Genomic DNA, 18023 nt, shown 5'->3' on the forward strand with positions numbered 1-18023 from the left:
TTTTCCCCATGTTTCCCAGTTAGGGTTTCTATCTGTATAGTGAAACACCATGACTGTCTTTGTCAGGGTTTCTATTCCTGCACAGACCATCAAGACCATAAAGGAAGCTGGGGAGGAAAGGGTTTATTCAGCTTACACTTCCACATTGCTGTTCATCACCAAAGGAAGTCAGGACTGGAACTCAAACAGGCCAGGAAGCAGTCACATTGTTTCCCTTGCCTTATTCAGCCTGCTTTTTTATAGAACCCAGGACTACCAGCCTAAGGATGGCACCACCCACAGTGGACCCTCCCACCCTTGATCACTAATTGACAAAATGCCTTATAGCTGGATCTCATGGAGGCAGTTTCTCAATGGAGGCTCCTTTCTCTGTGATAACTCTAGCTTGTATCAACTTGGCAGATGAAATCAGCCAATACAATGAGCAAAAGCAACTTGGAGAGGAAAGGGTTTATTTGGTTTATGCCCCCACATCACTATTCATAATAAAATGAAGTCAGAAATGGAGTTGGAATGGGACAGGAACCTGGAAGCAGAAAACTGGAGGCAGGAGCTGATGTAGAGGACATGGAGAAGTGCTGTTTAGTGCTTTGTTCTTCAGGGCTTACTCAGCTGCTTTTCTTATAAAATTTTGGACCACTAGCCCAGAGATGGCACTACTCACAATGGGCTGGGCCCTCCCCTATCAATCACCAATTAAGAAAATACCCTGCAAGCTTGCCTGCGTCTGGTTTTATGGAGGCATTTCCTTAACTGAGGTCTCCTCTTTTCAGATGACTTTAACTTCTGACAAGTTGACATACAACCACACAGCACACCATGTTGATTGTTCTCATCATCGTTATATTTTCAAAACCCAACACTCTTTCATTTATATTGCTCAGAAATTTACTTGTTAGCTATTCTTCCCACAACTTTAGTAGCAGGAGCTGTTTGACTCTACTTGATGAGCACCATACCTCCAGGGGGAGAGCAAGGAAGAAACACTCATACATATTCTAAAAGATCATAAGCCCAAAGACTGGAAAATGTCTACATCCATTGTTTGTCCACCTCCAAGCTATACCTTCAAGGCAGACAGTGCCTACAAGTCAATGGGAATGATGTCAACCCCCCTATAAGGCTACTAGATTATTTTTTGGACAGTTACTGGTCCATTTTAGTGGCTCATGTGGAGCAAACATGTCTTTCTGTGGTACCCATACAACTTCTTACTCTCCACTTGGAACAGAATTCTTTATTCTTTTCATTATTGTTATGCTCTTATAAGACCATAAAATTTATCCCTTCATCCCTTTGATCCCCTAGTTGTATCATAAGTATTTAATGGTATCTATTATTTGTCATTACAAATTGACACACACAAAAAAGAACTTTTCCTTGTTTTGAGCTTTCCAATACTTATTAGATAAAAGTAAGTATTTTTAGAGTTGCATTTTTGTTGATCATTTGATAATTTCATATATGTCTACAGTGTGTTCTGATTGTACTTCTCGCCTACCCCCAGGCCTCTCTCATCTCTTTCTTGTCTGTATGAACATTCCCAGCCCATTCCCCCCACCTCCACCACTATCAATGTCTTTCTCAGGTTATTGATGTTTGGTTTAAGAAAATGAACTATATTTAACAGGTATAAATTTATAAAGTAAAGATCTCAAATAAATCTGTTTATATCAATGAGCAGTTATGTTAAAACCAATGTAGTGTTATCAACTTAAGTCAGTAATCCTTACAGAATTTAAGTTCTAGATTTAGTCTTAAGGAGAACTCTTGTGATCACGGTTAACCTTTGCTCTCTGTCGGATGTCAGATTCATGGCATTTCATGGAGTTCAAGAATAGCTTTGAGACTATAAAACAGTGATCTTTAAAAATTGTGATCGCATGCAAGAAATAGCAAGGGAAACTGAGATCTTGCTCCATCTTCCCAGTGCGATCTCAGATCTCCACCATCACCGTTGCGACCTTCAACACCACACTGGCATCCTTCAATGTAGGCTACGCGGACTTCTTCAGTGAACACATGAGGAAGCTCTGCAGCCAGGTACCCATTCCAGAGATGCCACATGAACCTCTGGCATGTGCCAACCTGCCACGAAGCCTTACAGACTCCTGCATCAACTACAGCTACCTGGAGGACACAGAACATATTGATGGCACCAACAACTTTGTCCATAAGAACGGCATGCTGGATCTTTCTGTAAGGGGCAGTACTTTTCCTTATGAAGACTAGAAAGTCTTTTTAGCATAATTTTCACAAGATTGGGTAATGTGGGCATATGGATATCTTAGAAATGTTTGCTGAATCTTAAAATGAAGAAGCTACGCATATTAAAGTTACACAGTAGCAACCCTCTTAAATGTACTTTTTGAGATTTTTTTTTTCCAAATGTTGCATTAGATTTGATCTTATCTCAGAATGTTTTTACCTTCTTTAAGCCTTAGTGAATTTGAATATACAAATGTAAATAAATTTAAGTGTGTGTTTTGCTATGCCTCTGTGTTTTCCTACAATAAAAATGAAAAGTTCTTTTATTTTTCTTTAGTTACATAATCACCATGTAACCTCCTATGAGGTTGAACCTCCTATGAAGCCAGAAAAAAAAATGAATAGAAGTCCTTGAAAGATTTAAGCTTACATTCTCAGGAATGCCTGTTTTCAGTACAGTCATTAGCCAATGAAAGGGTTGTTATATTTTACAATTATATTTCGCCAACATTTTTATTACACCCTATGTAACCAGGCTCAGCAAATAATTTAAGATATTAAAATCAATTAAAGATTGTAATTTAAACATGCAAATGTTGTGCATTTAAAAATTGAAGGTTAAATAATGATACAGTCTTGAGGGAGTCCATGGTCCTGTCGAACAAGCATATAGAAGTCATAGTTCTTTATTATTTCTGGGAAGTGAGATGCTGAGGATTAAAATGTTTTACATTTAAAAAGTCAGTTAAGTGTTCATCTGGGCAAATGATTGTTTTCCTCATTAACTCAATATGCTTCATTACTTCCATCAACAATCTCTTTGGTAGCAATATTGGAAGAATTGATTGAGCTACTAAATGTCTTGAACTCATCTGTCTGAATTATTTATAACCATTCCTGGTAGTTTTATCATTTATTCCAATGAAATGGATTAAACAGAATAAGAAAAAGACTTTTGAAAATGGGATTGTGGGTACTGAATTGCCCTATGTTTACCTTTGTGTTCTGCAGGTAGTTCTGAAGGCTGTTTATCTCGTGCTTAACCATGACATCAGCTCTCGCATCTGTGATGTGGCACTTAACATTGTGGAATGTTTGCTTCAACTTGGTGTAGTTCCCTGCGTAGAAAAAAACAGGAAGAAGAGCGAAAATAAGGAAAATGAGTCTGTGGAAAAGAGGCCGAGTGAGGGAACCTTCCAGTTCAAAGGCGTGTCTTCAAGTTCCACCAGTGGGTTTGGGGCCCCTTCTGCTAGTGGAGCTGGAGATGGTGGAGGAGAAGAAGGAGGAGGTGGAGATGGAGGAGGAGGTGGTGGAGGAGGAGGAGATGGAGGAGGAGGTGGAGGAGGAGGTGGAGGTGGCCCTTATGAGAAGAATGAGAAGAACCAAGAGAAGGTATTGTGGAATTACATGCTATATTCTTAGGCATTTGGCATCCAGAATTCTTTTCAATTTGTATGTGCATGTGAATGTGCATGTGTGTGTGTGTGTGTGTGTGTGTGTGTGTGTGTGTGTGTGTTAGTGTGGTTTTCTTGTTTTATTTTCCCCAGGTATTTATTGATTAGAGTACCAACTCACTACAGTCTGAAGCAATGATGGTAGAAATCTCTTAATGAATGCTAAGCAGCCATGAGTCAACAATATGACATGCTATACATATAATATACACATAACAATAATTCACATGCTATATATATGTGGGACTTCAAATACATATCCTATTTGGCTATACAGTATTCTTTAAATTGTAAAATATCCTTATCACCTTATATAAGATAATATTAGTATTTGAAAGAAAGGAAATAGCTCTCATGTAGCAAGATACACAGAGTAGATATGTGCTTCTTCCAGTTCTAGATACTGTGAGGTCCATGACCTAGGTCCATGATCATGTTCTTTTGGATATCTCATTGGGTACCTGGTTCTAAATCCAAAAGCTGTCACCCATGCACTGTTAGGACTCTTTTCTTTTTATTGTTATTGTGGGTTGTTGGTTTTGTTGCTGTGGTTGTTTGTTGATTGGTTTTGGTTGTTGTTGTTGTTTGTTTGGGAGAAATTTATTTCTGGAAGATAACATCTCAAACCTACTATGCTATCATTATTCATAGTCTGCCACCAAGAACAGCATCTTTTTCAAACTTTGTGGAGCTAGACCCATAGTGTCCTGACAGTTTGCTCAGATTCTGTTACAGAGCATAGAGATTGATCAACAGACACTTCTTTTATGTATAGAGATGGAAGACCCAAGGTTCCAGTGCCCATAGAGTTCTCTGAAGGTTCTTCTTTTGTCTAGAAGGTTACTGCCCCTACTATGAGCTCACATGACCGCCTTTGTGCAAGTGCAAAGAAATACTGAGAGACCCAGTTTCTCCATGAACTTAGTTTCACTGACTCTGGACACTGCTGTCTAACCTCATATAATTCAAATCACCCCCCAAGTCCAGTCTCCAAATACCACCAGATGAGAGTTAGAGCTTTGGTGTCTGAATTTTGAGAAACACAGATGTCTAGTTGTCTGACTTTTTGCAGTGTTACTTTGACACTGGTTTGGTGCAGAAAGAGCTATCTGGCCTCAGGCCTTTCCTGTCTCAATGTGGCATGCCCCTGAAGCTTTCTTCTTCTTACTGAATGTTACTGAATTTCATTCTTGCTGTTTGTCATCACGCCTTATGATCTGTGGATTTATCAAGAATTTCGTTTGTTCTGTTTAGATACAAATTATTGCAGTTCAAATTCATGTAACGTACACTGATTTCAGTTGGAACTTTGAGCTGTGAATTGAAGTTCGTAAGTTGAAATAAATCAGAGAAGTCTTTAACAGGTTACAATCTGCATATCATGCTGAATTTACAAGTAAAAGATTGCACTAAAATTAGTTCTATAATTTGTTACATAAACTATAGATTGTCTAGTGAGTGGTACTGTACTTTCTTAGACTTTCTTTTTTACCTCTAGCACACAGGTGCATTTTTACTGTGTTAATCTTCTATTTATTTCTTCCTCTCAGAATATGCTTCTATCATCTCAATATTTGAGAACTCTGATCCACAAATCTATTATAATATTCTTAAATCTTTACTCTTTTATTTATCTCTTAGTCTTGTATCATGTCTAAATAATATCTTAAATGCTATCTTAACAATATTAATTGTATAAGTATTAATTATTGTAATTAGGTGATTATGATAATTATTATTACATTAAATTTATAGCTTGCTATTATAAGTGTAATTTTAACTAAAATTACTACATGTGGAATATTTTGAGGTCAGATTTTATGATCGCCACAAAAGCTATCAAGATGTAAATATTATGCAGTTACCTATCAAACCGCAATTAGACTTTATGATCTATAAAAATCTATTGTACCTTAAAACTATCTGTTATTTTCAGTGGGACAGGATTTAACTGCTCTTGGCAATCTGGTAATTACCAGAAGCATAGGGAATCAAGAGAGAAAGAAAACACTATTTTACATTTCTTTATTGGCCACTAGCCGACAATAAGACCTTAAAGTATTATTTAATAACTCTGATTTTTGTCTGTAGCCTGGTACAGATATTTTCCTGTCTCTGGTGAAAGGATATCCAAAGGCCTAAAGGAAGCAAGCCTGGATGGATGTGTACAAAGAGTTTTCTGAGCTAGAAAAGCTTTTATAGAGCCTGTGATCATTTTAAACCGTATAAATCAGCTTTCCGAAGAACCCTTGTCAGGGTGGCATTTTCCAAGGTGCTACTGCATAAAGCTGCAGTGTTCCTGAATTCCCCCAAAGGCAGTCAAGGAAGGGGACCTGTGAGGGCAGAATCTAACCTGCTTTTACTAAGCCATCACTCAAGATCCTAATCTGCATAAAGTGGCTCTGAGGGACAGCAGTGCCATCTGCATAAAGATAATACGTTGTTTTTCTCTTACTGTTGGACATTATATGTTGTGACATACCTCCCACAATATCTCTATGATACCAGTATTGTTATGATTCCATTTCTAACGTGCACAGGGTTTTAAATATTAATAGCTTCCCTAAAATTATATAGCTATTAATTATTGAAACTGCAATTTGGATCCAAACTAACTTTTTTTTTTTCTGTAGCAAATACTTAATTGCAGAATGTTCTTTGGATTCGGGATGATTCATCAAAGTTTTCACCATAGAATGCAAAGTGACATTCAACCCCCTTGCTTCTTTGTGCCCTAACTAGCCACTGGAGAAAGAGTGCCTTCAGGCAAACAACATAGTGCTGGATGGTTAATAGAGACATCCTTGCATCCTAGGGAGGCCATCAGTTGAGGCAGGTTAACCACCATCTTTTCTATCAACTCAGAGAAATTCCTGAAATGTGGCTTTCTGAGCCCCATACGCATCTGCTCCTGGAATTTGCAGATGAGAAAAGTTGGACAATGTAAAGAAGGAGAAACTCTAGCATCCCATGTTCAGGTGCACTATAATGTCTCCAGAAGCCTTTTCACACCCTACCACATTACAGTATTCTTTCTACATTTGTCAACCTGATGGTGTGACTAGTGGGAAAGCATCCCTTATGATTGCAGAGTAATTCCTTTCCATTATTTTATTTAGTCTGTATGAAAAAAAAAATCTATGAGATAGGGAAGGTAGCTATTACAGGCAGAAAAGTTAACCACAAAGAGACTAGTTAATTGGTGCAACTGTCCTGTATCACCAAACTCAACTAGGGATCAAGAGGCAGAATCCTGGCTCTGTGATGCACATGCTAATGGCTGAACAAAGCCAGAAGGAGCTTGGTGTGGAAAGATAAGTCCTCCCACTGAGGGCTAATCACTGTTCCTCAGTAACACTTGTTTGCCTAGGGACAAAAGATAACCAACGTGATAATTTATCTCAGGAGGGCTTCCTGGTGAGCCTCAGGAGGAAAGTCAAGCTGAATGTTAAGTCCTATACATTCTACTTTGTTTATGCTTATTACATATATTGCATATAGAATGGAAGTATGTTTGGAAGATTTTTCTAATAAAAAGAATTCAGTCTTATTACTTACCAGGAGACTCCCAAGTTCCTGACTTAGCTCAGTTCCCCACAGCTAGTGTTCTCTTGCCTGGGGGTTTTATTGGAAACACTGATAGCTGAGAAAGGTAGTTTCTAAGAAATCTATTTGTGTTCACTGTTGGTCATCCCATGGCTCTTTCTAGGTTGTTCTGCTGATCGTCCATAAGAGATATCAAAGTGTATCTTTGAATAAACACATTCAAATCCTGTATCATCAGAAGACATTCAGAACGAAGTTTCTTTGTTAGTTCTTTGTTAGTTGTAAGTTTTAGGAAAGTGAGCTTGTTGAGCTCTTGGCAATTTTCTTTTCTAAATTGCTGTAGCACATATCAGTTTTATGACATAGAATTCTGAGACCGAAATGAGCTAGGAGGCACAGTCAACAGGCTTGTCTTTCTTCCTCAATCCTGGTTTCTAGGATGAAAACATCCCTGTAAGCAACCATAGGCTGGCTCTCACTATGCTCATCAAAATAGTCAAGTCACTGGGATGTGCCTATGGTTGCGGAGAAGGACATCGAGGGCTCTCTGGAGATCGTCTGAGACACCAGGTATTCCGAGAGAATGTAAGAGAATTAAAGTAGATTCCATTTCCTCTCTTTCTCTCTCTCTCTCTCTCCCTCTCCTCCTCTTGTTCCTCTTTCTAAATGAGGAACAAGTCCTTTGACAATGAGGGTCAATATTCCCTGAAAAAGGTGTATTTCATAGGCAATAAATACTGTCTTGGGGCAACAGGATTCTCTCAAGACATTTAAAACAGAGGCTTAGGAAAACTGGTCCGGCTCCTGCCTCTTGCAGACAATTTGGGGAAAGGATCTGCAGAACATCTAGATAGAAGTTTGAAAAACCTTTGCACAGATAAATACGTTTAGTAAGCATCTGATGACCTGTGCAGATGCTGCATAGAAGACTTTTATATTAGAGGAATTGGTCAAAGGCATTGCCATCTTTACTTAGAAATGGAAAGTGGCCCTTATTGGGACAAAATGGGACAGTAAAAGTAGCCAAGCATCTGGCTGCTTTGCTTGAGAATGACCCTCAACTTCTGTGTGTTGGAGATCATGTTCCTTTGAGCTGTATGAAATCTGAAACTCTGCACATGGGCTTGCCACTGTATTGAGTAACTGAAAGTGGTTTGTTGCAGCTTGCTTTCAAGTGCATCTGCCTGCTGTTGCCTTTCCTTTTGACTTGAGCAACAACCCGCCTCTAACAATCCTTGTCTGGAATAGTTACCTCAATTCTAAATTGGAATTGAAATTATAAGAAAATCGTCTTAAGATTCTGATGCAAATCTGAGCACAAATTTCCTTGGCACACCTTGTCAGAGTTTGAGGATCATGTCAAAATCAGATGCCAGCCCATTTCTCTGGCAGAGGTTTTGTCATGAAGTGTTCATACAGTGTTAGCATGCTAGATTGCTTGTTTAATGTATCATCTACCATCCATTGATTTATCCATTTATCTTTCTTTTATATTCAATTATGTTATAGTATTTTTGGTTTATTGTATGGATATGGGAGGTATATTCACAATGGTTTATTTTAAATTTTCCAACTCAGACATTTTGACCAAGATCTAGATTTTGAGGCCAATTTTTAAAAAAAAATTAATATACAATAATAAAGCAATAAAATCTTTCATCATATCAGTCCTTACACATACTTATAACTAAAAACTTTCAAGGCTAACAAAAATAATTTACCCCTCATACAGAAACTAATTTCATGGACTTTGGATTAAAATATAAAACGATGCATCTTTCTAGAGGTGTGAATTGGCTTTGAGAACTGCATTCTATTTTTCTGAATTTATAGAACATAGGACCAGTTAGGTCAGAAGAGAGGTTGCTGTTAGTGCATGTCCAAGAATATTTTATGTTTCTGTGAGACTGGGCAGTCAGGTTTTTTTGCTTACATTTTCATTCTGATATCTTGGCCAATTGCTATCCGATAATCTATCATGTTTCTATATTCATATAGAATATGAGATTACATGCACCACTTTGAGAAGCTTCCTCTGAAAAAATGTCTAGGTTAAGAACTACATATTTCTGGATTTCTGCATCATGGAAATTTCCAATGCAATCTTACTTGAAAAGTTAAGAATATGTCTCACCTTTAGACCAAACAATTGGCTAGAATTTGTGTGTGTGTGTGTGTGTGTGTGTGTGTGTGTGTGTGTGTGTGTGTGTATTTGAAAGAGAATTATTGAAGTTATATTTCCTAAGTGCCTAATAATTCTAACTCAAAATCCCATAATAATTCTTAATTCTAATAATGTGTTAATAGTTCCAAATTATTGAAAAGAAATTAGTTAATTAATACATTTTTATTTCTTAAAAATATAAAAGTGTCTAAGGGCTCTAACATGTAATCCCTTAATACTTTTCAGGTTATTAATCTACTGATGTGCTAGTAGTCCCAAATAATTTAAAAAATTAATTGTTTTATATTTTTGAAAAAAATAGGATGTTTACCCAGAATAAGAATTTTAAAGGTTTGAAAAATCTTAAACTTAATTAAATTTCCCATTGAACTCTTATCAGAATTGTGGATAGTCTTGCAACCTCCAAAACAGAGATGTGAAACTATACCTTTACAGTATTCTTACAGAGAGCCTGAAATAATTTGCACTACAGGGGGTAAGATTTTATTCTCCCCATAAGTATCATGATGAAGATCTTTACAAATCACATGTGGAATGATATTTAAATCAGTGCAGATCACATTGTAATCATGTGCTTTGTGAACATCCTCTTACCAGAAAGCAACATCTATCTTATAAAGAGCGGGGATGACCTTGTTTGACATATGGCAACTAAAAAGTTCTCCGAAATAAAAATTCCCGATTTCAACTTTTCTAAAACAGGAGTAAAGGTAGCGTGTAGAACCATCTCCCCGTGACATAGATGGAGAGCTTACAGCAAGATCATACTACAAAGCTTGCACGGTGAAGTCAAAGTTTCGTCCTCTTATATTACTTGTTTTTCCTTTTAAATAGCCAAGTACCCTTCCTGGGTAACGATCACATCAAATAGTAATAAAATGTAGGTTTTCTTTTTCTGGATTACTAGTTAAAACTCCTCAGTAGATTCCAGTTCTCAGGGCAAGTCTCCCAGATGTGGCCTCAGTGCCTACCCCACACTGCAAAGGTTTCCATCCTCACAGTGGTCTCCCCTCTTTCCGCCCCAACTGCATTTCCTTCCTTGGTCCTCTAGCCCCTCCCCTTACCCCCAGAGACCTCTGTCACTGCCCCCATTCCATTCTTCTGTCTCTTTTGTTCATTTAGCCTTCTTCAAGATCCTAGTTGATCTCTAGTGTCAGGCATCTCCACTGCTCATTAGGAGGAAATGGTATCCAAGTGTAGTTTCTCAAGATCCTGTTTCGAAAGTGTTAATAAGACTGTAACACAGGAGAACTAACTACACCATAGTAGGCAACAACCTGGCTCCTGGTATTGACCATACCACAGAGCTTACAGTATCAGCTTGGCAAACCCTTGATTTCTTTCTGCCTGCCAAAAGTGTACCGTTTCATGGATGAAATGTGTTTTTCACAGCAAAGCATCAACCAAATGCGGTTGATCCTTTAATAGTAGGAGAAGGCTAGCAGCCTCCTTGTATTCCTACGAGACCATTCTGAAACTTCTGTCAGGGATGGTCACTTTGTTGCTTCTGGTGGTGGGAATTATTCCATTTTATTTTGCCATGTGAGAAAACTGTTTACTATACCATAGTGAATGTACTGTTATTTTGAGCAGGACTGTGTCATGAGACCAAATTTTATTTAAATACCATACTTTCTTTCATATTCATATGCAGACAGATAATAGATAAATATAACATTTGATGCCTCTTATATGTTCCAAGAACCTGTTCAATCTTGGCCATACAAGAGGCGGCTGTAGAGCTGAGGCTTTAACTCAGTAGAGTGCTTACCTAGCATCCATGAAGCCCGGAGTAGAGCCCAATACACATTAGCACTTTAGCAAAGTGTAACTACACATGCTCACATCTGTAATTCTAGCATCCAGGAGACAGAGGTTCAAGGTCATCCTCAGCCATATAAGCAGTCCAAGGCGAGACTAGGTTACTCGAGACTCTGCCTCAAGAAAAATGTATTAATAATTATTAATTAATCAAAAACAATGTAAGCATCCACTGGATTTCCACTCATTACTCCTCTTGCTGGAGCTTTCTCCGTTAAACCTGTCCAACTCCAAAGTGCGACTGGGCGTGTTGCACGAAGCCTTTGAGTCTTCCGAAGAGTGGACCATGGATTCTTTGACCTACTTCCATTTTATTTCTTGAGTTATTTTCATCAGACCTTAAAATCTTGACCTTGGTAAAAAGACTGAGCGTTCTGGGATCAGCACTGAACATTAGCTTTGAGTCCCCCTCCCCAACCCCTGAGACCCCCCTCCCCCATCCCTCAGTCCTCCTCCCCCACCCCGTACCCCGAGAATGGTCTTCCTGAACATAAGCTCCTTCAGATGGCCCAGTCAGTTTCTGCCCATTTCTCATTCAAGCATAGCATGGGCCTAGCATGGGGAGGATCCTGCAGCAGTGAGAGGGAGTGGGGGGGGGAGTCACTTAATTAATTTTGTTTCAGATTAATGGTGTCTGGAGCTTAAGCTGGTGCTTGTGACTTTTTCACTCCTCTCCCTTCATTGCAGGCCCAGCACTGCCTCACTAAGCTGTACAAACTAGATAAGATACAGTTTCGACAAACCATGAGGGACTATGTGAACAAGGACTCTCTCAATAATGTAGTGGACTTCTTGCATGCTTTGCTAGGATTTTGTATGGAGCCAGTCACTGACAGTAAGTAAAGCCACCCCTGAGTTGGAGAAGCAGCCACTGTGTGGTGAAGCAGGTGGTGTCTCCCTGCCATACTCGCTGTCTGGGGCTAGAACTTCGGGAAGAGACTTTTGCTCGCCTGCACACAAGTGTGCATGTATGTATGTGGGGCTCTGTGTAATGAGGAATAAAACCAAGAGACGTTTGCAGATTACTTCATGACACACGATGTCCTCAAAAGGTAGTGGACCTCACTGAACAGGTAGTTCTGTCTCTTCCCTGACCTTCTGTAGATCACAATGGAGATAAATCAAAAGACTGGAAAATACATTTACTAGTTCAATAAGTAAGAAATGAGTGCCTGCAATATAGCACTTATAGTGTTTGGCATTTTTTACACAGTAAACTAGGAAAGAAAAATGTAATTAGCCTCAACATTAAGTTAGGCAAATATACAGACACCTTGTGTATGGTTCCATGGCTTTGAAAATGTATGGAGACCTAAGCTACAGGACAAAACCAGGAAGTACCAGTCACATGTATAAAATGGACATCTTTGGGACCTTCTAAACGCTGATACTCTGATGCCAGAAGCCTGGAAGCCACAATGTTTCAAATGCATGCTTTGAGTCAAGCTTTGAAGGCAACAACTTCTTAAAATAGATTCAAGGCACAAAATGAAGTTGACTAATTTATACTTTAAAAAAAATCCATGTGTTTAGAAGCCGTTTTTTTCCCCTTTCTTGATTGCTTCATATTCTTTGTTATCTGGTTATCACAGTAAGAGAAAATATAGCTACCTTGGAGAACCCCTCGAATAACGTATCCTGTCAGAACTAGTATACACTAACCACTTGGGAAATTTGAAAACAATGAACTGCAGATTATAGTTGAGATCTGTGAAGGAAATTCCAGATTAAAAACTACAATATGTCTCTTCTCTCATTCTCTTCCTCTCTTCTTCTTCCTCTCCCTCCCTACCTCTCCTCCTCTCCCTCTCTCCCTTTCTCTTAAATCTATTTTGGATAAGATTTCTAAGCCTAGATTGCAATATCTCTTCCAGTATTGTAAATCTGGAGATAAATCCCTATCAATCGGCAGAGACAGTGAAAGGTTGGTAATCGAACATATGTTCCTCCTAGAATCTTGACATGTAACATGAGTCAGTGAATCAGAAAACACTTACCCATCAGTCTGTATGTGTTCTTCCCACAGTCCACAGTTAGCTCACAGGTCATAGGGATTCCTCTTGCAAAGCCACAGGATATGTATGTGTCCGATGAAGACCTATGGATATGTCTTTTTTATTTTTTATTTTTTGAAGGCTATAAAGTATCATGGTGGTTCACAATCATGATGGTTCATGATCATGGTGGTTCCTTTGGTCTCCTGCATTTTCCATTCCCTGTGTTAAGGAAATTGCTCTGAAGGAGACTGACAGTGTTTCCTCTTCATATGTGCCCAGAGCTTCTGGGAACAAATGTTATCAGGTTTGATTTCCTCCAGGCATACTGGAGTCTTTGTGCAAGGGCCCCACCACTATTCCCTTACTACACATCTCATGTGGTTGGCTAATCGCAAGCCCCTTCTAACATACTGGAAAGTTTCTGCTACAAAGCCAGAGTTCCTCACCAAACAAGCTCGAGTCACATTATTTATCTATGGAGAAACCAATGAGTTGGTATTTCCTTCTCTCTCTCTCTCTCTCTCTCTCTCTCTCTCTCTCTCTCTCTCTCTCTCTCTCTCTCTTCTCTCTCTCTCTCTCTCTCTCTCTCTCTCTCTCTCTCTCTCTCTCTCTCTCTCTCCCTTCCTTCCTCCTCCATCTATCCCTCCCTCCTTCCTTCCCTCCTTCCCTTCCCCTCCCTCTCTCCCTCTTCCTCCCTTCCTTTTTTTGATAGACCCCTTTTCCTTTCTAAGATTAATTAACCAAAATGTTCCTTTGCAAAGACCATGTCACAGACTGAAGTAGATGGATTGCTTTCCTTGTCTGAACAGAGGTTTCTCCACCGAAGCTATCTTTAACCACCTGTGTGAGGAGACCTTCATCATGTCCTAGCTGCCAGACACTTGCTTCCTTACATCTTTCAGCTGTGTAGCTTATGGCCTCTAATGCATGTCCTCTCATTCCAGACAAAGCTGGGTTTGGAAATAACTTCACCACAGTGGACAATAAATCCACAGCCCAGAATGTGGAAGGCATTATCGTCGGGGCCATGTTTAAGTCTCTCATCACACGCTGTGCCTCAACCACACATGAGCTCCACAGCCCGGAGAATCTGGTGAGAACATTCCCCTTCCTCACAGGGCCTCTCAGACTTGAGTCTGAGGGACGCTCTCAGACTGTGACCTGGAATAGGAGACACTGAAGTCTTGAAGTTACAATATCCTTTCTCCCCACCAATGTCACCCCTAACTCACCATGGAGCCATGATCCCCCATCCTACTCACAGATTAACCAAACTTCCTCCTCCACCTCCTAGGCTGTGTAGAGACTGGTGAACGGTTACCAGGTATTTTGAGCCTTTCAGAAAGAAGGTGCTAAAACACAGCTGATTGGCTCACGAAATAGAAAAAGATGGTACTCTGAACCTTTACTTGCTTCTAAGAATTCATGAAAATATACCATTGAAATTTCCTTAATTGAACATTATAATCTTCACCTGTCATTCATAAAATCATGTGCTAATTAAAAGTTGCAAGTAGTATAGGATGAAAACTAGGTTATGAAATGCAGAAGAACAACCAAGGAGAAGAGGGTGTCTCAAGATACACAGTGCAGATGGATGACAGATATGACTCAGATAGGTGAATTCAGGGATATTTGGAAATCAGAACTCCATTCCTCCTCTGTTAGTTACTATGATTTCCATACAGAAATGAGCCTATTTACATATATGGAGCTATCTGTTGTTTTACTGAATGAAGGGCGTTATTTTATATTATTCTAAACTACAAAGTGGCTCATTTCAGATAAACATAATTTTCACAAGTCAAACAGAATTTACTTCTACTGAGTGGCCAAAGGCAACTAAGCAATTTTCTTGGACGTTGAGTGTAACACAAACACTATTCATGCTTTCATCTTGGTCCTGGCTAAAATTGATTTTTAGCATTTATTAAAATACATGCGACTTCTTACAAACCTTTATGTACAACTTCATACACAGAAGAATTATTATCGGAATAGAGGTCAAACTAGAGGATGGTCCCATCCATTTGTAGCTGTTATTTCCCATAGTGCTCTCTGCTGAAGTGTAGGCCTGTGCGTGCCCTGGTAGGAACAGAAACTACGCTTTTAATTGGCTTTCTCTTCTGTGGATGAGCAAATGAAGAGATTAGCATGTTCAGACCTCAGCTCCCCACAGGCTGAAATGGATGTTATCCCTGTTATCTTCAAGGCTCCTCCCCCCTGCCTTCCTGAAGATCGTGGGGATAATTATCCCATGGTTCTAGATGTTTGCAAAGCAAAAGTATCAAGATAATTTCTTCTAGGTTTCTGAATCCTGTTTTTTTTTTTTTTTTTTTTTTTACCACAAAGGCAAAGAAAACAGTAACTACCCCTTTAAGGAAGAGAGGCACAGATATAAAAGCTGACAGCAAATCTTGTATCTTAATAAAAAATGCATAAATGTTTAAATTTCACAAATATATTAGTATTAGAGCCCCTCTGCACAGTCTTAGGTTCACATTCACATTCACATACAACTTGGCTACAGCTATATCTTTTATTATATATGTCCAGGAAAATCCATCATCCCTTGAACAATCCGGCTTTGATAGAAGCATCTAAATGAATTATTTAGCATTTTACCATAATAACCCAGATCATTCAGAGAAGCTGATCAGAGGATGAATTCTCCATTGTACACAAAATTCTGGCTACCACTTTTTCCAGCCCCCTACCCCCTGCCAAAAAACAACAGTTCTGCTCAGAACTTACAATTAAAAGAAAAACTGTGAAAATCAGCTGTTTAAGAATATAGACTGATGTCTTACGAATGGTATGTCTGACTCTCTGAATTTTAAACTGCGCTAACTATTCTCCCCTGTACTGAACATGAAGGGTGGCATTCTCTTATGGGAGTAATGAGTAGAACAAACGCCATCTTTTCATGACTTTGTTGTTCACCAAAACCCAAACAATTAACTTCTCTCCTTAGGAAAACTAATCAGGCAGCTAGCTACCTTTTCCTGACCCCAAACCTCTTCTTGCCTTCAAACAGGGACTGTACTGTGACATCCGCCAGCTGGTCCAGTTTATCAAAGAAGCTCATGGGAATGTCTTCAGGAGAGTGGCTCTTAGTGCTCTGCTTGATAGTGCTGAGAAGTTAGCACCAGGGAAAAAGGTGGAGGAGAATGGACAGGAGTCTAAGCCTGCGGGTGGTAAAAGGTTGGAAACTTGAGTTCTCTGAATATTGATGTTTCCTAACTGTCAGAAGAATGTTACCCTTTATCATACGGTGTGTTACCAGATGCAGTACAGAGTCAGGGAAAGGGTGTTAAAGCTGTCTTGTACAAGTGGTATCACCAATGGAGTTCAAGTAATGCTTTGGGGCAGTCAGGTTCCAAAGTTTGCCAACATAGGTATTTTTATAGACAAGATTTAAAAGAACGGTCTAAACTAAAAATGTTTGCTTAATTCTAGTGCCTCCATTTGCAATAGCAAAATATTGCTGAGAAATAAGTCCTGAGTCCAGTAGCAACCTATAGATTCTATACATCTTGGACTCATTGGGGAGAAAGGTTATCAATAGCAGGTGATTTTGCATTGTGCAGCACACGAAAGATCAAACAGTGGTGTCCTCTGTTGTGACTGGTGGAATGTGCCATTTGTATAGGTCGGAGGCAGGAAGCATTGCGGATAAAGGGCAGGTATCCTCAGCACCTGAGGAATGTCGCAGCTTCATGTCTGGCCGCCCCTCACAGACCCCAGAACAGTAAGTAGAATAGAGTTTTGTCTCCAGTGGGCTTGGAATAGTGCCATGAATCATCAAATATGGAATTTTCCATCATCTACATGTGCCTAGGAAGTGAACATGCTAAGCATCCTTCGTTTAGCCTAGAGCAAGGTGAGAATCTCTTTGGTAGCCATAGCTCCTTCTTTATCCTTCCATTCTCTTCTTCTTCAGCCCTTTGTACCACTCCTTGATGGTAATGTGGCAGTTGCTCAGAGAGGGTGATAAATGGCAGCTTCCCTGAATAGCTTCCCTCGTCATACGTGCAGTTTCACGGGCTCTCAGCATGCTACCTCTCCTTCCTTGGAGGTCTGAGGAGCGTGGCACATTGTCTTGCCCTCCTAAATCACGGACTAGTCAGTTCTACAAATCCAGTTTAAACATAGAGCTTTTCATAAGCAAAATAACAGTTTAGAACAGCAGTCCTCTACCTGTGGATCATATAACATTTAGTGGGGTCACATGTCTGATATCCTGTGCATCAGAGATTTATATTACAATTCCTAACAGTAGCAAAATTATAGTTATGAAGAAGCAATGAAATATTTTTTTGTTGGGGGTCATCACAACATGATGAACTGTATCCAATGCTCATAGCATTAGGAGGGTTGCAAACCAATGGTTCAGAAGAAGAGCTCATAGGAACTCGTAGAGACTGAAGCAACAATCAGAGAGTCTATATGAATCTGACCTAGGTCTTCTGTATATATGCTATGGTTGTGTAGCTCAGTGTTCTTGTGGGACTCCTCACAGCAAGAGTGGGGACTGTCTATGACTCTTTTACCTGCTCTGGGTCTCTTTTTCCTTCTACCATGTTGCCCCATCCTGCTCTGACATTAGGGCATGTTCCTCATCTTATTGTAACTTGTTATGTCATGTTTTGTTGATATCCCTGGGAGGCATACTGGAGGAAAACAGGAGAAGTGGATCTGAGGAAGAGAGGAGGTGGAGGGAAGGGGCTGAGAGCAGAAGAAGGTGATGGGAGAGGAGAGAAGGAAAGGGAAGGGGAAGGGAGCAGAGGGAGAGGAGGGGAGGGGAGGGAC

The 18023-nt window shown here is 39.6% G+C and overlaps 1 protein-coding gene across 5 annotated transcripts in view; it reads left to right on the forward strand.

Moving 5' to 3' along the window:
• UNC80 (unc-80 homolog, NALCN channel complex subunit) overlaps positions 1 to 18023 on the forward strand; it is a gene marked incomplete at its 5' end in the record, with an annotated part of 174495 nt that overhangs the window by 30334 nt on the left and 126138 nt on the right. For 4 of the 5 annotated variants that reach the window (XM_080933194.1, XM_080933197.1, XM_080933195.1 and 1 more), the window contains 7 exons: positions 1931 to 2199; positions 3220 to 3600; positions 7647 to 7793; positions 11902 to 12049; positions 14156 to 14304; positions 16249 to 16415; positions 16864 to 16962. In XM_080933194.1, coding sequence (XP_080789320.1) covers positions 1931 to 2199; positions 3220 to 3600; positions 7647 to 7793; positions 11902 to 12049; positions 14156 to 14304; positions 16249 to 16415; positions 16864 to 16962 — 1360 coding nt within the window. The remainder of the gene's footprint in view (positions 1 to 1930; positions 2200 to 3219; positions 3601 to 7646; positions 7794 to 11901; positions 12050 to 14155; positions 14305 to 16248; positions 16416 to 16863; positions 16963 to 18023) is intronic. The other variant, XM_080933198.1, reaches the window with a different exon arrangement.

The sequence above is a fragment of the Micromys minutus genome (assembly GCF_963924665.1).
Source record: "Micromys minutus genome assembly, chromosome: 19".
Taxonomy (NCBI): Eukaryota; Metazoa; Chordata; class Mammalia; order Rodentia; family Muridae; genus Micromys; species Micromys minutus.